Source organism: Erinaceus europaeus, chromosome X (genome assembly GCF_950295315.1).
Source record: "Erinaceus europaeus chromosome X, mEriEur2.1, whole genome shotgun sequence".
NCBI classification, from domain to species: Eukaryota; Metazoa; Chordata; class Mammalia; order Eulipotyphla; family Erinaceidae; genus Erinaceus; species Erinaceus europaeus.
In genome coordinates this window covers 732,509-753,071 of record NC_080185.1, presented here as the reverse complement: position 1 = coordinate 753,071, position 20,563 = coordinate 732,509, and the positions used below count along the sequence as shown (strand labels likewise).

General features: G+C 49.3%; 1 protein-coding gene across 2 annotated transcripts; it reads left to right on the top strand.

Annotated features, from left to right (window-relative positions):
• The first annotated feature begins 310 nt into the window (after positions 1-310).
• Positions 311-17,542, top strand: FUNDC2 (FUN14 domain containing 2). 2 transcript variants are annotated; one of them, XM_060182876.1, is made up of 5 exons: positions 311-520; positions 6,114-6,252; positions 7,647-7,722; positions 10,835-11,019; positions 15,655-17,542. In XM_060182876.1, the coding sequence occupies exons 1-5, from the start codon at positions 394-396 to the stop codon at positions 15,668-15,670; spliced, it is 543 nt and encodes a 180-aa protein (XP_060038859.1). In that variant the 5' UTR covers positions 311-393; the 3' UTR covers positions 15,671-17,542. The 2 variants fall into 2 exon arrangements, with proteins under 2 accessions (XP_060038859.1, XP_007536721.2); XM_007536659.3 differs by having other exon boundaries at positions 318-520; positions 10,835-10,966.
• The last annotated feature ends 3,021 nt before the right edge of the window (positions 17,543-20,563 follow it).

The window sequence follows — 20,563 nt, the reverse complement described above, 5'->3', positions numbered from 1 at the left end:
GACGCTGCCCACCCCTCTGCGCTCGCTGTCTAGAAGAACCCGGGGCTGCCTTCCTTACTTTTCCTCACCATCCTGCTATCTCCCCAGCTCCCCTACTTTTAGCAGTGCGCCTGGAAGGGGTGCGTTCACAGAGGGAGGGTCACGCCAGCAGCAGAGCCGACAAGAGGCGGCGGGGGCGGCGGCCTTCCAGGCAGCTCTCTGCGCACGCGCACGCGCACGCGCCCGCCGCCCGCCGCCGCGCTGGGGCCTGCGCTTGTGTCTGCGCATGCGCCTGTGGCCGGGCGGTGCCTTCCGCCTGTGAGGGCGTGCGTCGGTCTTGTGACGCGGCCGCCGCCGTCATTAAGGAGGGGCCGCCGCGCGGCCCGCCCACGCTCTTCCGCCGCCGCCGTGGGAATGGAAACATCGGTACCACCTGTCGGGAGCCAGCCCCTGGCTGCCAGCCACAGCCTGTCATCGCGCGGGGACCCCCAGCGACTCTCCTCGCGAGACGAACTTGCAGAAATGGCCGCGTCCAGTCAAGGTGAGAGTGGCTGCGCCCCAGGGTCGCTGGGAGTCGCCTTCCTGGACCCTGGAAGGAGCGGGGCCCGCGCTGGCGGGGCGGACGAGGCGGCTCGGCCAGACCCTCTCCCCGCCGCGCCCGCCCGAGGTCTTCCGGCAGCCTCTCACAGCCCGCCGGGGCGTCGCCTTTGCCCCGTCTCCTCAGAGGTCCGCGAGCGGCTTCGTGTGTGCCGGGACTGACCTCGGAGCTGGGGCTTCCGTTGCAGATGGAAAAACGGAGCCCACGGCCCTTGCTGGCGCCGCGTTACTTGCGACGAGCCCGCGCTGCGGGGCCCCTTCACGCTGGCTGCTAGTCGCGTCGCCGGTCGGCCGGCCGAGCCTTGACATCGCTCGAGCTTTTCTTCTTCTTCTTCTTCTTCTTCTTCTTCTTCTTCTTCTTCTTCTTCTTCTTCTTCTTCTTCTTCTTCTTCTTCTCCTCCTCCTCCTCCTCCTCCTCCTCCTCCTCCTCCTCCTCCTCCTCCTCCTCCTCCTCCTCCTCCTCCTCCTCCTCCTCCTCCTCCTCCTCCTCCTCCTCCTCCTCCTCCTCCTCCTCCTCCTCCTCCTCCTCCTCCTCCTCCCGCTCCTCCTCCTCCTTCCGCTCCTCCTCCTCCTTCCGCTCCTCCTCCTTCCTCCTCCTCCTTCCTCCTCTTCCTTCTTCTTCTTCTTCTTCTCCTTCATTCTTCTTCTTCTTCTTCTCCTTCATTCTTCTTCTTCTTCTTCTCCTTCATTCTTCTTCTTCTTCTTCTCCTTCATTCTTCTTCTTCTTCTTCTTCTTCTTCTTCTTCTTCTTCTTCTTCTTCTTCTTCTTCTTCTTCTTCTTCTTCTTCTTCTTCCCCCCCCCTCCAAGTGGTGTTGCCGTTGGGTGGCGTTGTGTTTTCCCAAGCGGTGCGGCGGTGCCCTCCGGCCCCCACGCTCCTTTGCCAGTGGCCCTTTGCATTCCTAGTGACGGCGTTTGCGTCGGTTTCCTCAAGTTTGTCCCTGCTTCAGCAGCGTGAGCAGAGGGGACACCGCGTGGCCTCCTTGTGATGCCGGGGTTTAAGTGGTAACTGAGCATCTGCCTACCCACCGATGGCTAGTCCTCGCTCCTGGGACACAGGCCCTCCAGCCTCAGCCCCAGCAGTAAGCAGGCCGAAAGTAGCGCACGGGGAGAAGCGGCTCGTTCGTATGAAAGCGGCAGGTGATTCTAGCCCTCTGCCTGTCGGTGTTCCGACTGCGGGCAAGATGAGCAGAGATGAGCCGGAATGCTGTCGGCTGCCGGAAGGCCTCATCGACAGAATCGGAGAGCACAGTACATGATTGCTGTACTAAACTTTGGGAGTGGTTTGCCTGCAGTCATGGCCACTGGAACCCTACTCTGGGTTCTTGGCACCTTCATCAGGTTTTGACAGCAAGCTTGTACATTTCTAGCTAACAGCCTGCTTTGGGATTGGACTTGCTCGGATTCTATAGTGTCTAAACAGAGGAAGAATGTATTAGGAGTGCTGCATCTTGGGGGCCAGGCGTTGGCGCCCCTGGTTGAGCACATGTTACAGTGCGCAAGGACCCAGCTTCGAGCCCCTGGTCCCCACCTGCAGGGGGGAAGTTTCACAAGCAGCGAAGCAGTGGAAGCAGGGCTGCAGGTGTCTCTCTGTCTCTCTCCCTCTCTAGCACCCCCTTCCCTCTCAATTTCTGTCTTTATCCAGCAAATAAATAAAGATGAAAACTTTTTGGAAAAAGGGTTGCATCATGCAGAATACATATTTTAGGTGTCTGTTGCTTTAGGTCACCATTTCTTTTTAAAGATTATTTTTTCTAAATCTTCGTATTCATTGTTGCATAGAGACAGAAATTGAGAGGGAAGGGGAGATAGAGAGGGAGAGAGACAGAGAGACACCTGCAACCCTGCTTCTCCACTCATAAAGCTTTCCTCCTGTAGGTGGGGACGAAGGGCTTGAACCTGGGTCCTTGTGCACTATAATGTGAGCACTCGACCAGGGACACCACCGCCTGGCTCCTTTTCTTTCTTTCTTCCTACTTTATTTTCTCTTTCTTTCTTTCCTTCTTTCTTTCTTCCTTTCTTTCTTTGGCTTAGCATGGAGGGGTCAGGCACACCGAGACCAGAGCATCCCTCTGGCATATGCTGTGCTGGGGAGCGGACTTGGGACCACATAACTTTAGGGTCCAGTGCTCTAGCCATTGCACCACAGTCCTGGTCACGCTACTGGTTGATTTGTTTTTTTCCTTTCTCCCTTTTTCCCTATTAAGTCAGAGCACTGCTCATCTGGTTTATGGTGGTGATGGGGAGATTGGACCCCCAAAAAATCAGACATGAAAGTTTTACCTTTTTTCTTTCATTCACTGTGCTATCTCTCCCATTGTATCATTTTTCCCCTACAGTTATTTTTAGTTTATGATGTAGAAGTCTTGTGTGTCTTTCATTCAATTTATCCTCATTTTTTTTTTTGCTACCCGAGTGATTTTACTTTGTTATTAAATTCGTTATTTTATTTTGTTTCTTTTATTACATAGGACAGTAATTGAGAAGGGAAGGGGAGGGAGAAAGGGAGAGACAAAGAGACACCTGCAGCACTGCTTCTCTGATTGTGAACCCCCCCCAACCTGGGATTCCTGTGTATGGTAATGTGTGCACTCAACCAAGTGTGCCACAGCCTAGCCCCAGGTTACACATTTTTATAGTGGTATTTTCAAAATTAACTATTCAGCAGGAGAGAACCACAGTATCACTCTGGCACATGCAGTGCCAGGGATCAAACTTAGGACCTCATGCTTGAGAGTCCAAGAGTCCAGTGCCTTAGCTGCTTTGTTACCTCGTGGGCTCCTAGAGTTACTCATTCCTCCTCCTCTTCTCCTTCCCCTCCTCCTCTTCCTCCTTTTCCTTCTTCTTTTGCTTCTTTTTTTAGTATGTTAATTAATTAATTTGGATAGAGACAGAAATTGAGAGGGTAGGTGGAGACAGAAGAGAGAGAGAGAGAGACACTTGCAAGCCGACTTCACCGCTTGTGAAGCTTCTTCCCCCCCCTTCAGGTGGGGAGGGGCGATTGAACCCACGCCCTTCCACATGGTCACATGTGCACTTAGAGGGCTCGCCACCACCCCTTCCCCTTGACATCTTCATTTCTGAGATGTAGCGATTCAGCTGCTGTTTTCTTCAGTTGACCTTGGGTCCTGTGACCTTCGTAACTCAGCTGTCGGTTCTAGTTTTGATTTCCTCATGACTAGGTCATCTGCCAGGGGAGACTTTTATGACCTTCTTTCCCCTTCCCCCACCGCACTTGGATACCACTGCTGGTATAATGTTGCGTGCAGGAGGTGAGATGGGAGCCTTGCCTTGTTTCTCATTTTAGGGAGTGACTCAGGAAACATTAAGCATGACGTTCGCTCTGGGCTGGGGAGACGGCATCGTGGTTCTGCAAGAAGACTCTCCCCTCATGCCGAGGTCCCTGAGGTCCCTGGTTCGGTCCCCACCACCACCTCCATAAGCCAGAGCTGAGCAGTGCTCTGGGAAAAATAATGATAAATAAATAAATAAATATACGTTTCCCTAAAAATGATAAATATGATGTTAACTGTATTTACCATTGAGGCCCTTCATCTGATTAACTGGTTCCATTGGGATAAGGTGTTGGGTTCGCAAGCATGAGGCTCCAAGTTTGATCCCCAGCTTGTCATGTACCAGCGTCATGCTCTGCTTCTTTCTCTCTTGTAATAAGTATATATATGTATATATATATGGTTCCCTTTTCCTGTGTTTTGTTTCCCTTTGATTTTTCATCTTTAACCCGAAGAAGGTGCTGTTTGTTTAACACTAAAATGTGCACTTACTTTCTTTTTTTCTTTTTTTTTTTAAAGATTTTATTTATTTATGAGAAAGATAGGAGGAGAGAGAAAGAACCAGACATCACTCTGGCACATGTGCTGCTGGGGATCAAACTCGGGACCTCGTGCTTGAGAGTCCAAAGCTTTACCACTGCGCCACCTCCCGGACCACGTGCACTTATTTTCTAATGTCTTCTCAGACCCTGTGACTAGGGCTGGACCCAGAAAGTATGCACTAAAGTCGCTTCACTGATTGCTCACCCTTCTACAGACTCTAGTTCTCACCTGTCTCAGCCCCCGGATGTCCCGCCCTCCTCTGTAATCTTCAGGGAATCCAGTCACATCTGCGCCACCTTTTCCGCAGTTTTTAACTTGGTTATTTACTTCAACTGCATCATCTCTGATTCTGCTATTTTTCCCCTATTTTTCTGTATTATACGACTTTGTCTCTTTGCACGGGCGCTGTTTTTCTTGTATGTCTGATCTGTTTGAGAAACAATTTTAAGATTCCATGTTTGTGAAAGTTGCTAATTTTTAGAATGAACTAGTGTTTAAAATTGGTCTTAGTGCAGTAGTTTCCAGAGAAGCAGTGTTGAGTATGGGTCACCCTAAGCTTATCTTCCCACAGAGAAGTGGATTAGACATTTCCTTATTCTTTTTTTTTTTTTCCAAACTAACCTCTGATTCTTACTTACAAAGTGTGTTGATTAGTAGTACGTTGTTATGTGCCTACTTTGTTCTGTGGGTTTAATTAGATACATGGATATTGTTCGCAAGTTCAGTTAAATACCACCCCTTCCCCTTATAATCTCCAGCATCAGCACGACACTGCAAATCTGTGAGCTAATGAGTAGATTGCCTGCTTTCTGAAAGGAGACAAAGTGAAGAGAATTAATCTCATTGAAGATGATGCACTGTTAAGCGCTTAGAGGACTCCCTACTCCAAGTTGCCATTTTTTCCAGTAGGACACATTATTTGTGATTTCAGTCTTTCCAGTTCTTCTTCTAGCGTTTGCCCTTCTTCCGTAGCCAGTCAACAGCATCAGGCTGAGCCTGATGTAAAGTTTCGAGACCTCCTTTGAACCTGGAGAGGTGGCAGTCGTTGACTATGTGGGTCATAGTCTGTTTGGAGCCGCAGGGGCAGTTCGGGTCGTCTCTGGCTCCCCAGCGATGGAACATAGTGGCGCACCGGCCATGGCCTGTTCAATAGCGATTGAGGAGGGCCCGATCATAACGTGCTAGGTCAAAGCCGGGTTGACGCTCGCAGGGGTCTGTGATGAGGTGTTTGTTCTTGACCTCAGCTGACTGCCAACTCTGTTTCCAAGAGACTGGAACAGAGAAGTTCAGTGTAGGCGTAGGGGACCAGATTGGGTGACGAGACGTCCAGCGTTGGACAGGGTGGGCGAAGATATCCGCGTATATTGGCAGGTCCAGTCGAGCGTAGACGTGGGAAATGAACTTAGATGATGCCGCATCCCGACGAATATCTGGCGGGGCGATGTTGCTAAGAACTGGCAGCCATGGAACCGGGGTGGAACGGATGGTTCCAGAAATGATCCTCATGGAGGAATATAATTTGGAATCGACCAAGTGGACATGGGGGCTACGGAACCATACTGGGCACAGTATTCCAGTTTTCAGTATTAATTTACTATTTAAAATGGGATACTATTAGGAGGTCTTGCCACAACTTTCTCTAAATCTCACTCTACTTAGGAATGTTGTAGTTACTTTCTTGTAAACTACCTTAATTCTTACAGGAAATTTTGAGTCACTGGACCTTGCAGAACTTGCTAAAAAACAACCATGGTGGCGCAAACTGTTCGGACAGGACTCCGGGCCCTCTGCTGAGAAGTACAGCGTGGCCACCCAGCTGCTAATCGGAGGAGTCACTGGATGGTGAGTGCGGGGCCAGGGAGATGGCTCAGTGGGTAAAGCAAGCACTTGTATGCCTGAATTCCCAGGTTCTGTCCCCAGCAGTGCTCTGATCTTATCAAAACAAATATTTCTCAAGAGATGACCTATGTTTTGCTTGGCATGACAAGTATTATGCTAGCAGGCATCTCTGTTCACCAATGAAAATACCTTGATATTGGGGACCCTGGCCACACACGTGCAGCATTTATGTAGACATCAGTTAAAGGGGTGTTTGATGGTCATATGTGGTATTTCCTTCCTGCCAGTTCAAGCTGTAAGAATTTGTATCCTCTTGCTTCCTTTTTATTATTCTGAAATTGGTACCGTTGTTTATGCCTTTAAGTTCATCCACAAGCAGTCTAAATGGCTTGTTGATAAAACAGCCTTTCTTCCAGTGTCCTTTTTTCTTTGCAGTAACATCACTGATTTTTCTCTACCCTTAGCCCCATCTTTCTGACTTTTCTTTTCCCTCTGGGCACTGCCCCAACTTTTTCTTTCTTTCTTTTTAAAGTCTAATGTCAAAACATTTGCCAACTTCTTAAAAACCCTCTGAGCAATCTCTCAGCTTTCTTTTAAATCTTTCTGTCTTCTGTAACACTTTCAACAGCTCCAGCTACACGCATGTTAGATGGCCTGGGAACTTCTCCTGGTCTTTAATGCTGTGGCGCACAGACACTTGTTAGAAAGACTCCAGAGAGCTCCCGCATAGCCTGCCTCCAGTTATCCCGGCCTCCGTAACTAGTTTATTTTCACGATCATGTTTTTCAGTCTTTCCTGTGTAATTTTTTGATAGTTCTTATTGCTGTGTTCTAGTCTTTGCTGACCTTTTCTTCTGCAGTGTCTAACCTCAGACATTCGTGTTTTCACCTCTAGTTCTGATTTGCATATTTTAAAACTTCAGCTTGTCTCTACTTGTCTACTTGAGTTCTTGAACATCTGGAATACAGTTCTAACTTTGAAAGTATTTATTATTCATGAGAAAGAAAGGGAGGGAGAGAAAACCAAAGCGTCACTCTGGCACAAGCTGTGCCGGGGACTGATCTCAGAACCTCATGCCTTATCCTTTTTGCCACCTCTAGGATTCAAGTTCTGATAGTTTTCTAATTTATTTTATCATTATTTTTTTATGAACTAGTCTTCTGAAACCTGACAATTTTAATGGATTTTTCCAGGATCACCAAAAAATTAGTAAGTGGTTAAAACCGAGATCAAAGTCAGGGCTTTTCTGAGTTCAGAGCCTTGAGCATTTCCCTGTGCCATGTGCCATGTCCCATGTCTGGATCTAGGCCATCCTAAGGTAAGTTGGATACACGTTGCTGAAGGTGTGATTACCTGACGGCCCGTCGATGTGTCTGATGCCGGCTTGGTTTTTGTAGGTGCACAGGCTTCATCTTCCAGAAGGTCGGAAAGTTGGCTGCAACCGCTGTGGGAGGAGGATTTTTTCTCCTTCAGGTCTGTATGTGAAATGTCCCTAAGTGTTTGGAAATACAACTTGCCCTTGAAAGTGCGGCCTGAGAAGCTATAATATAGCCCTGGCTACCTTACACTGGCGTCGCTCACCTCTGTTTGTCTTTGTGGACTATCTTCCGTGCTAGTGGCCGTTTGAGATGATTGTTGCTGCTCACATGTCATTTTGTCAACTATAACATCGGACTGGATTCTGTTTATTTTACCTTTAGATAAGACACCCAAGCACTGACACTTCCGTCACCGGACTGGATTCTGTTTATTTTACTTTTAGATAAGACACCCCAGCACTGACACTTCCATCACTGGACTGGATTCTGTTTATTTTACCTTTAGATAAGACACCCCAGTACTGACACTTCCGTCAGTGCAGTGGGGGCCGGGCTCAAAGCTGGGTTGCACACATTGCAAAGCGGTGCACTCTCCAAGTGAGTTGGCTGTTTTACTGGCCCCGAGACTTTTTTTTTTTTCCTTCCAGGGTTACTGCTGGAGTTCGGTGCTGGTACTGCAAACCCACTGCTCCTGGTGGCCATTTTTCCCCATCCCCCCCATTTTATTGGACAGAGAGAAATTGAGAGAGGAGGGTGAGACAGAGAAGGAGAATGAAGACTAGATACTTGCAGACCTGCTTCACTTCTTATGTAGCTCCCCCCTGCAGGTGGGGAGTGTGGAGGGAGATCTCCCAGGTCCTTAGTGTGCTTAGTGTGTGTTTAACTGAGTGCACCACTGCCCGGCCCCTGCTCCAAGATTTTTCTTTAAGGCTTTCTTAAATCATGCACATGGACCTGAGCTTCAGCTCCCGTTCCCTGCCATATCTCAGAAGCCACGTGTGGGTGGGGTGACTCGCTCCACTTTGTTCTCCCTTGGGACTGCTGGGCTGTGTTGGTTGCAGGCACACATCCCTCACGTCCTCTGCAGGAGTGCAGTGGCTGCTTGCCAGTAAACTTTAAAATGGGCTTGCCAGTTTCAAACATGGCTGAAATTGCATTGGAACTATATCGATAAATCTGGGGAAATGAGATCTCTCATGTTGACTCTTCCGTCTGTGAACATGGTCTCTCCAGTTTCTTAGGCTTTAGTGTCTTTGCATGGGATTTTTTTTTCCTATACAGTAAGTGCACATCTGTTTGGCTTTGATCTCTTTTCCTTCTATTATTCATGTTTCATCTGTGTTCATTCCTAGATACCTTGCAGCCTTAGTCACGCATGACTTTCACCCTCAGCCCTGGGGCTGTCCCAGGTCGATTCACTGATAAAGCTCAGGTGTGGCCCATCGGGGGTTCCACGTCCCCATTTCAGTGAAGTGTCTCTTCAGATTTTCCTCATTTAAATTTTTAAAAAATATTTATTCATTTACTTAGTCCCTTCTGTTGCCTTTGTTGTTTTATTGTTGTAGTTATTGATGTTGTTGTTGTTGTTGTTGGCTAGGACAGAGAGAAATGGAGAGAGGAGGGGAAGATAGAGAGGGGGAGAGAAAGACAAGACACCTGCAGACCTGCTTCACCGCCTGTGAAGCGACTCCCCTGCAGCTGGGGAGCTGGGGGCTCAAACCGGGATCCTTATACCAGTCCTCCCATTTTTTTTTAAACCAGATCACTGCTCAACTCTGGTTTATGATGGTGCAGGGGACTGAACCTGGTACCTTGGAGTCTCAGGCATGATAATCTCTTTACAGAATCATTATGCTATCTGCCCCCACCCAGTTTTCCCATTTTTGTCTTTTAAAAATCATCTGTTTAAGAGAGGGAGAGGGAGAGAGAGAGAACCATAACATCACTTTGGCACACATGAGATGCCGGGGGATCAAACTCCGGACCTCATGCTGAGAGTCCAGTGCTTTAGCCATTGCTCCACCGCTGGTCCACTTGCCCCGTTTTCCAGTCGGGCTACCTCTCTGCTTTTTTTATTCTGCCCCATGTGTGTCCATGTCATGTCCTGTTAACTGTCTTTACCCATTTTCTTTTCTGTTCAGTTTGAGTGACTGAATGTTTAACAGTGACACCAAAATCAAGATGAGGAAAAGAATCATGAGGCACTGTGAGCGGTAGAGGATTTCAGTTTGAGACACGCAGGCTGATGTGACTTAGCAAACATTGACAGAGAGACTACTGGTGGGCCATAATCATCCTCTGGGTAACCCCAATCCATCCCAAGACTGCATACTCACTCTGTTGTGGCCTGTTCACACAGTTGTGGAATTTTTTCCCTAAGTGTTAGTATTGCTGTTGGCTGTTTTCTTTGTTCAGCAAAGTAGGTATATCTGGATGGCTTCTCCAGACTCCATTATGTCTGGGGTCTCATGAATCATCTCTGTGGACACCTGATGGCCGTGTACTGTTCACACTGTGAAGAACTCAGATTTGTGTTGGTTGGCAGGTTTGCTTCTTTAAAAAAATTTTTTTAATTATCTTTATTTATTTCTTGGATAGAGACAACCAGAAATCTTGGGGGATGAGAGGGAGAGAGACAGAGAGACACCTGCAGCACTGCTTCACCACTTGCAAAGTTTTCCCCCTGCAGGTGGGGACCGGTGCGGGGGCGGAGGGCTTGAACCCTGGTCCTTGAGCATTGTAACATGTGCGCTCAACTAGGTGCACCACCACCTGGGCCCTGGTTTGCTGCTCCACATTATTCATATTTTCATTTTAGCGGGGTTTCTTTGTTTGTTTGTTTTTGTTTTCTTTTTTCCCCCCACAGATCTATTGAGAGGGAGAGAGGGGCTGGCTGATTAGAGTGTCACCCTTTCCTATACAGTGCTAGGAATCAAACTAGAAACTTACACTGCAGTCCTATGCTCTCTCTGCTAAATAACTTCTCTGCTTACAGTTTCTACCATTTCTATTTGTCAGCTACCCTCAGACTTTGTAGAGAGGGTGAGAGGAAAATAACGTGGTTGTTGAAGGCTGGCCTTTGGCTTCCGGCTCCAGGCAGCAGGGCATGGAGGGCAAATGCTGTGTGGATGTAACTGGCAAAGAACTGGGTGGTGAACGTGTCTGCAGGTGGAAAGTCAGAAGGCCTTTTGACAATGCACTTTAGATATTGGTGCCGCTAGAAGGAAATAATAAGCTGTGTTTCTTTCTTGCTGATAAAACGGTAGCTTGCAAACCACACTGGGTACATCAAAGTTGACTGGCAGCGAGTAGAGAAGGACATGAAGAAAGCCAAGGAACAGCTGAAGATTCGAAAGAGCAACCAGATCCCTACGGAGGTCAGGAGTAAAGCCGAGGAGGTGAGACACTCTGCCCGCGCGCTGCGAACACAAGCTGGGCCTGGCGCCCCCAGGTAGCCCCACCTCCAAGGCCTGCTAGAAAGCCGGGGGGTGGAGATATCTGGGCAGCGCAGTGACACAAGTCACCCCTTGACCCGTTCTAGCGGAGAGGAAGGAGAGTGAGGATGCAGTGCGTTCTGCTGGCCTCATCACCCGACTCTTGTTTCATCTCTGCGGACACACCTCTCTGAACTGGCAGGAATGTGTAACCCAGGGGTGGCAGCCTTGCCCCAAAGGGCTGGATGAAAGTTATTTTCAGACTTGAGGCTGGAGGTCGCTGCTACAACTAGTCACAGATCCCAGGTGGTGGGGAAGCTGCGTGGACAGATGGGACATCTTTGAAAATGGTTGACTGCCCACAGAGCAACCGTGGGTGGGGAGTGACCAGGGAAAGCATCCCCCCTTCTTTTAGGAGCGAGGGCTTCGCTGCTTCATCACCTTAACCAGTATGTTGAACGCCCCAAAGAAATACGAGCACTACGGGGGGCAGGCGGTGGCGCAGCGGGTTAAGCGCAGGTGGCGCAAAGCGCAAGGACCGGCGTAAGGATCCTGGTTCGAGCCCCGGCTCCCCACCTGCAGGGGAGTCGCTTCACAGGCGGTGAAGCAGGTCTGCGGGTGTCTGTCTTTCTCTCCCCCTCTCTGTCTTCCCCTCCTCTCTCCATTTCTCTCTGTCCTAGCCAACAACGACGACAATAATAAGTACAACAATAAAACAACAAGGGCAACAAAGAAAGAAAGAAATCCAAGCATCCAAGCACTACAGTAGGGACATCACTAGCCTCAGAGCCGGGGAGTGCCTGGATTCACGACGAGGGGCAGTGAGAGGCACTCGCACTTTACTGGCACTGATGGGAAGAAATCACGTCATTATTAGGAGGGTTGACTGGGTGGACTAGGGACAAATATGGCACATTAGACACACACTCATCACCACTTCCGTCTGGTATACTTCTGAGTGATGCCAACAAAATACAGAATACAGAGGTCGAACCCACAGGGAACAAGACAACAGGAGACTGACTTCTTCTTCTTCTAGCGTTTGCCCTTCCGTAGCCAGTCAACAGCGTCAGGTTAAGCCTGATGTAAAGTTTCGAGACTTATGGCAGCTAACAAATTAGGGCAGCAAGTCTGTAGAGGCTGGAGAGCAAAGAAATGAGTGGAAGGTGACTTATCAGATTAGAACTTTGTGAGGGGACACCACAGGGGTCGGCCAAAGTTACTGCTTCACCCAGGGGAAGATGGCTTCTCTGGGAACCCAGCAGCACTACCAGTACCTCGCTTTTCTCCCCTTCTTTTGTTCCTTCTCCAACTCAAGGTTTGATGGTCCAGCTCTTTAGTTTATAGCTATCTCTCTCTTTTTTTTTTTTTTTTTGCCTCCAGGGTTATTGCTGGGGCTCAGTGCCTGTACCACGAACCCAGTGCTCCTGGAGGCTTTTTTTTTCTTTTGCTGCTCTTGTTGTTTTATCCATGTTGTGGTTATTATTGCCATTATTGTTGTTGGATAGAACAGAGATAAATGGAGAGAGGAGAGAAGACAGAGGGGGAGAGAAAGATAGACACCTGCAGACCTGCTTCACCACCTGTGAAGCGACTCCCCTGCAGGTGGGGAGCCGGGGGCTCGAACCGGCATCCTTAAGCCTGTCCTTGCACTTTGCACCACCTGCACTTAACCTGCTGCGCTACCGCCCCACCCTCATCACTCAGATTTTAAATATTTTTTTAAAAAATTGTATTCAATTTGATAGGACAGAGAAACTGAGAGGGAAAGGGGTAGAAAGGGAGAGACAGACAGACCCCTGCAGCACTGCTTCATCACTGGTGAAGCTTTCACCTGCGTGTGGGGACCGGGAGCTTGAACCCAGGTCCCTGTGCCCTGTGACACGTCCACTCCTATTACTCAGATGGTTCCAGAAGTAGCACATGGCTGTGGAAGGCTTCGCTAGTGGTGTGCAACAGATGAGAGGAAAAGAATGTTGCTAAAATCTGATCGGAACTGTTGACTCGCAGGGGGAGCCTGTTGGAAAGTGGCAAAGGTTTGGAGTCGGTTCATTCCCCAAAACACTTTGTTTCTGTTTGTGGCCTGGTACTGTGACAGGCTTTGCGGAGAATGGTTGGTCGGCTCCCTCACTCAAATGACCTTGGTAACATTTGTCAGTGACTTCTTGAGTGGGGTGTTGGAGTCCAAAGCTGAAGCCCACATGTGAGAGTGAACGGGAAGTCAAAGAGTAATGGTGCTGAGCGAGAGGAATTAGCCCAGGAAATCACGTGGTTCCACCCTCTTCCCCGCGGTAGAAGGCAAAAGTAGGGAAGTGTGGGGTCTCTCAAGTGAGGGAGACAGAGGCCTAGTGGGAGCAAGGATGCAGCAGGGTGCTGGGAGGAAGGACTAGTCATGTGGAGATGGTTAGGTGGACATCAGACCGAGTCTCTGAAACAGTTGGGAGATAGTGTCACTGAACTTGAGGTCAAAAGATGAAAGGCCAGGAAACCGGATGCCTTGTTCCCAGAACACTTTTTAAAAATTTATTTATAAAAACATATCGACAAGACCATAGGATAAGAAGGGTACAACACCACACAATTCCCACCACCAGAGCTCCATATCCCATCCCCTCCCCTGATAGCTTTCCTATTCTTTATCCTTCTGGGAGTATGGGCTCAGGGTCATTGTGGGGTGCAGAAGGTGGAAGGTCTAGCTTCCCCGCTGAACATAGGCGTTGGCAGGTTGATCCATACTCCCAGCCTGTCTCTCTCTTTCCTTAGTGGGACAGGGTTCCAGAGAGACAGGGCTCCAGGACACATTGGTGAGGTCATCTGCCTAGGGAAGTCAGGTTGGCCTCATGGTAGCATCTGCAACTTGGTGTCTAAAAAACCACTAAGATATAAAGTGGCACATATTGTTTAATAATCAGAAACCTAAAGGCAAGAGTATAGCAGATGAGATTTGGGGTCTCCATTGTGGAAAAAGCTAGTAGGTCTATTTTAGGTCTATTCCAAGGGGCCCATGACTTTACTAATTTTTGCCTGAGCCTGACAGCTAACATGGAGGTGGGCCAGAGATAGAGTCTGGGGGAGATGGTGTCAGAGTTGGAAATAGGACTAGAAAACTGAATCAAGAACTTTCTTTTTTTCTTTTTTCCCTCCGAGGTTATCTCTGGGGCTCGGTGCCTGCATTACAAATCCACTGCTCCTGGCAGCTATTTTTGTTGCCCATGTTGTTGTTATTGTTGTTGTTGGATAGGACAGAGAAAAATGGAGAGAGGAGGGGAAGACAGGGGGAGAGAAAGACAGACACCTGCAGACCTGCTTCACCACCTGTGAAGCAGGTGGGGAGCTGAGGGCTCGAACTGGAACCCTTATGCCTGTCCTTGCACTTTGCACCATGTGCGCCTAACCCTCTGCACTACTGCTGCCCCCCTAACATTTTCTAAGGTCATGCTTGACCTCGGGAGAAAGAGAGTCTGACTCACGTGTCAAAATGCTCTCTGAACTGGGTGCCTCCTTGTGGAGGCAGAGCTCACATGTAGGCAGTAAGGGAGATCCAAGGGTCTGTTCCAAGTCCCAGGTACAGGGAACTTAAAAAACAATCCATTCATTAATGAGAGAGAGAAACCACCAGCACCCCTCTGGCACGTGCGGTGCCTGGGATCAGACTCGGGTCCTCTAGCCACTGAGCCCCTCCTAGGCTGCAGTGTGAGACCTTTAGGGACCTTTTTCAGCAGGGTGGAAGTTCGGGCGGTTGAAGCAAACAGGACCTCACCTGGGAGTCAGCCTTGAATGTGGCGGAGAGTGCGAGTGAGACTCCACAGCCTCTGCCTGGTTTGCTGGGCTGGGGCTGGGTGGGCAGGTGGAAAGGAAGGCTGGCTGGGAGACTTGGGTGCACTCGCGCTGCAGGGTGTGTCCTGGCGGACTCAGGAGCAGGCTCATCTCTCACTCTGGAGTCTTAGCGCCGGGTGCTACATCCAGCCACTCCCTTGACTTGAGACTCCCCCTTCAGCTTCCCTGAATTTGCTATCTCCCCAGCAGCCAGTGCCATTGTCACAGCCAGGCCACATTGTCACACCTCTCCCACTACCCTGTAGGCAAAACCTTGTTGACCCCTGAGCATCTTGGGAAACATGGGTTGGGTTTGTTTCTGTCTGTGTTTAGTGGTTATGGGCTTGGCCGAGGGCAGATGTTAGTTGGTTAAACCCATGGATGTTGGGCCTATGGGACTAGAGGGTCAAGTCTAAGCCCACACCCCAAACCCACATTGTTCAAGGATTAACTGTGAAAAGTACTCAACTGATGAGGAAGTGACAGAACAGTCACCTGGTGGGGTGGGCTGGTAGTGCACCCACTTGAGTGTGCAGGTGGCCGTGAGTAAGGACCCAGGTTCAAGCCCGCACTCCCTACATGCAGGGGGAAGCTTCATGATCAGTGGAACAGGGCTGCAGGTGTCTCTATCTGTTCCTCCCCTGACACTTTCTAACTCTGTCCTATCAAATTGGGAGTGGGGTGGGGAATGGCCACTGGAAGTGGTGAATTCGTCATGCACGACAAATAGCCCTGGTGGCAGTAAGTAAATAAATAAATATTTCAAGGTAGCAAGAATCATTTCTGACATTAACGTATTTAGTAAAGTCACCTGTTTTGCTCTCTTCTATTCCTAGGTGGTGTCATTTGTGAAGAAGAATGTTCTCGTGACTGGGGGTTTTTTTGGAGGCTTTCTGCTCGGCATGGCATCTTAAGCAGGATGATTTCATTGCCAGTGTTCCTGGTTTGTTCCAGCCAGCAGCCTCTTCGCTCAGTCACCAGGGCGTTCCCTCCTCCTCCTCTGTTCTGGCGCCTTCCTCCCTGCGCTGGTGTATTTTGAGGCTTCTGAAGGCATCTGCAACCACAAGTGGACAGGACCCTGCTGTGAGCTCCACGGCGGCGACGGAAGAGACGTAGACATAGGTTTCCCAGTATACTCCCCACTCCCCAGGTTCCTTTCCTGCCACATAAGGTACTTAGCAGAACATGGAGGGCAGGTGGAAGGTCCAAGATTGTCCCAGACTATGGACTTGGAAAAGAAGTGACAGGCAGGTGACAGATAGGTACCTTATGTGCCGCCTGCAAAGGACTTGAATACATTTGCCTTTAAGCATGAAGAGCTTGCTGTGCTGGTATCTGCTTTCCTGAGCTTGGTTTAAGCTTTCAGACAGCTATTTATATCTGCTCTACTTCATTTGAGACACGCGCTCACACAAATACACACACGGACACGGAAGGTGCTTGTTACAGGAATGCACACCTGCTGCACTGAGGGGTGGTGCTTGGTGGGGAAGTCTTCAGGAAAAGACACACCACTGGATGGTCAGGCTTGGGAAGTCACCGCCAGGCACTGGGCCGGAGCCCAGGGTGTGTTCCGGCTCACACGATGAAGCGGCTTATCGATGCACCCAAAGGGCTTGCTGCTGATAAAATGAGTGACGCCAGTTGGGACAGGAAAGAAGCTCGGGATCTTTTCTTTCATAGAAAGACTAAGCTTTAAAATGGGAAGTATTCTTTACTTGTACAAATATCTGGTCGCTGTAGTTCCTCTGTGCCAATTCTATTATTTCTTGATCCAGTCAGTGAGAACTATGACATGTGAAGCAGTTTTTTTTTTTTTTCCTCCAGGGTTATTGCCGGGGCTTGGTGCCTACACTACAAATCCACTGCTCCTGTGGCCTTTTTTTTTTTTTTTTTTGATAGGAGAAAGAGAAATTGAGAGGGGAGGGAGAGACAGATATCTGCAGACCTGCTTCACCACTTGTGAAGTGACCCCCCTGCAGGTAGGGAGACGGGGACTTGAACCAAGATCCTTGTGCGGGTCCTTGTGCTTCATACTATGTGCACTTAACCCGGTGTTCCCCTGAAATAAGCTGTTTCCATCATTAAAGCAATCTACTGTCTCATGATCCCAGAGTTTGGATTATTCTGTAGAAGTACATGTGTATGTGTACACACACACACACACACACACACACTCACACACGTCTCAATACATCATGTTGTGATGGCCTGTGTCTTCACTTGCATTTGCTTTTGTAACTAGAGAGCTAAGCTCTCATAGGAACTGTTTATTTTTTGACTGCAAATACTGAGCTGGTGGAGAGGTATCTGGAAGAAGGGCGCATCCACTGAGCTGAGAATGGCCAGATTGGCAGGCGATTCCCTGTGAAAGTCGTATTCTTGGGCCTTCCTTTAGAAATGGCTGCCTTTCACCTATACCGAGAATGCTGTGTTGCCTTTGGGAACTGTAGCTGCAGTGGATGTGTAGAACTTCCTTGAGAAGCCCTCTCCTCTCCTCCTCCTCCAGGAGTCTTGTCGACCGGCTTCAGTTGTTCCGTAGTCCGGGTCATCCCACTGAAGTTGACAGCCTCTGCTGCATATTTTATACAGAGCTTTACAGTGTTTTCACTTTCTGTTGTGGAAACGGTCAAACCTATACATCGGCCAATAACAGAGTACAAGGACTGCCACTTCTCCAACCACCTCTCCAGGTCGCCAGTACGCCTTGTGTATCAATTCTGGGGGAAAAAAAAAGTTGTATCATATCAACTTCCTTCAGTGTCTACAAGGTGAGAACACTAGAAAACATATAATACGCTTTTGTACCAAAGAGATACCAGTGGCTGATTCTGTAATAAAATTTCCTTGTCTCTCGAGTGTCTCATGTTCCCTGTGCTGTGTGGGCCATGGCTCTTCTGTGTGGTATATGGAGAGCAGGGCGACTGGGTGCCTGTGGGAAGAGGGCCTCACACCCTTTCTCCATTCAGCTTCCCCGTGGCCCCTGGTGCTCCTAGATCCTCGCGCTGCTTGTACCTGTAGTGCTCTGGCCAGCCGTGTATTCTGGGCTGGGGACTGGCTTGGTGTGGTGACTGCAGAACTGGCCCGGAGCTCGAGTTGAGCACTTGTTCCCCCTTGGGTTTCAGCAGAGCTGACTAGACAGATTAAGCCCCCACATTGGGGGCGACTAGGACACTGAATCCCTATTGCTACAGTTCTGCTTCAAGCAGTGAAGCGTGCTCCCCCAGCTGCCTCCTCTGTGCTCATGAACTTAATGCTTTTGTTTGGCCAGTGAGACCTGTTTGGCGGGGCGTGTCTTTCTCTACCTCCCAGGGGTCAGTCATGTGCTAGCCCGTGGGGATGGGGGAGGGGTTAAACTTTTCTAGACAGATTGAGCCCTGTCAGTCTCTATTCTTAAGAAACTTGACTGCCTTTGATGCCCCCTGCTGGGGAGATGGAGTAGCACCACAAACACTAAAATCCTGCATCACCTAGGGTGGCAAGTAGTAGCAGGGAGTTTCCCTCTTAATCAGCAGGACCTTTAGGGCTGACCCACTAGAGCGCACAGTTTACCATGCCCTAGGCCAAGCCCTAACTGCCCCCTTGGGGGCACCAGGGAAAGGGGAAGTTTTAGGAGCTGTGGAGTGGTGTGGTGGTGTCTCCAATCACCTTCCCCTTAGAAAAAAAGGCATGTTGTGAGTAGTGGAACTGAGCAGGCACAAAGCCCAGCAGCAAAAACAAACAGCACACAACAGAGAAAGACCAGGTCTTTGAGCACCTACACTTGGCATTGGGGTGAGAAGCCTCCTAAGGATGCTGATGGAGGGCAGGGCGTGAGCAAAGCCTAAAGGCACCTTCTACGACTGAACACAGCTGGCCTGGTAGAGTGCAGACTTTGCCCAGTAAGGGCCTGGGTTCTCGTCCCGGGCCATCACTCGGGAGCATTATGTCTGGGAGAAGCTTAACAAGGACCACTGTGGAATCCTCTTGTCTTCCTACCTCTCTATGTCTCACCCTGTATCTGGGAAAAAAGTAAACCCATTTGCTGGAAACGATAGAACTGCAGGTACAAAGCCCTGGCAGGAAAAGAATATATATATATATATATTTATCATTTTAATCATATATAGGATATATATGATTCATATATATATGATTCTAGATAACATGCCCTCTGGACTGCTGCTTGTCTAGGAGGCAGAGAGGTTCTTGATTATGCCAGAAAGAGGTGTGGCTAATGCCAGACTCTTTTGAAACTTATACTTTTTCTATGGGAAGTTGCCATTTTTTTCATGAGATTTTTAAGATTTTATTTTTTGACTGATAGAAAGGAGGAGAGAAAGAACCAGACATTACTCTGGTCCATGTGCGGCTGGGGATTGAACTCATGACCTCATGCTTGAGAATCCAATGCTTTATCTGCAGTGCCACCTCCTGGACCATGAGATTTCTTATATTGCATGGATATGGATTTTTATTGTTGATCCGGGGCCATGGTACAAGCAGGATTTCACCTCTGGATATATATATATATATATATTTGCCACCATGGTTTTTGCTGGGCTTCCATGCCTGCATGACAAATCCACTGCTCCCAGCAGCCATCCCACCTCAATTTTTTCCCTCTAACTATTGTATTTAACAGAAATGGAGTGGTCCAGGAGGTGGCGCAGTGGATAAAGCATTGGACTCCCAAGCATGAGGTCCTGAGTTCAGTCCCCAGCAGCACATGGACCAGAGTGATGTCTGGTCCTCTCTCCTCCTGTCTTTCTCATAAAATCTTGAACAAAAAATCAAGAGGAGAGGGGGAAATAGAGGGAGATGGCCACCTGCACTGCAGCCCTGCTTCTCTGCTTGCAGGTGGGAAGCAGGGGCTTGCTTGAACCCAGGTCTTTGTACCTGGTATTGGGTGTGCTCAACCGGGTGAGCCCTGCCTGCCCCTCCCCAGCTTTTTTTCACTCAGAGACAACAGGTGCTGCCCATGGTGTCGTGGCACCTCCCTTACAGTACTCAAACTCCAACCTGAGCCACTGGCATAGCAGGGCATGTGCCCTACCCGGTGCCCTGCCTCTCTGGCCCTGGATATGACATTTCTGAGTATTGCTGTTTCGTGATCTGTTCTCAGAGGGTAACTCACTGATGGCTAGCTTTAGCCCTGCCTTCTCTGCTCCCTCTACCACTTCTCGCCAGGAAGTGCAGGTAGGGGGCCTTCTTGCTCATGTCTGTAATGGCAGTGACTCGTGGTGAACTGGGCAGACAGTACATCCTCTAGACCGGATTCCCCACAAACCACATGGTGTAGCGTGCACCTGTGACGTTTGGATCCCCTTTAAGGGCATGTTTTTCTAAAGAACTGACAAGGTAGCATTTGGTCAAGTCAGCTCACTCACTACTCACTGATGTGGATCTGAAACAGTCTGAAGGGCCGGAGTTCGCTGGGACACGGGACAGCCCGGCTTGGTGAGCAGCCTGGACTGTTTATAACAAGCAGATGCCATTTGAGCCACTGGAGGAGCAAGTGGAAGTTGGTGCTAATAGAATCACAGCGCTGCTGCGGAAAACTGGCGAGCAGACCTTTGAATCATTTCACATTAAGTATCGTCCAGCTTTGGCTGCCTTGAGGGTACTGAACCTGAGTGTCTAGTTAGTAGGCTAGTTAATAGAAGGGTGGTGCTAATGGTGTGGGGCAAACAGCTGTGGGCTGATGGGTACTAGCACCACCTGCAGACGGCAGGCCCGCTGCAGAGGGAGCCCCAGCTAGCCGTA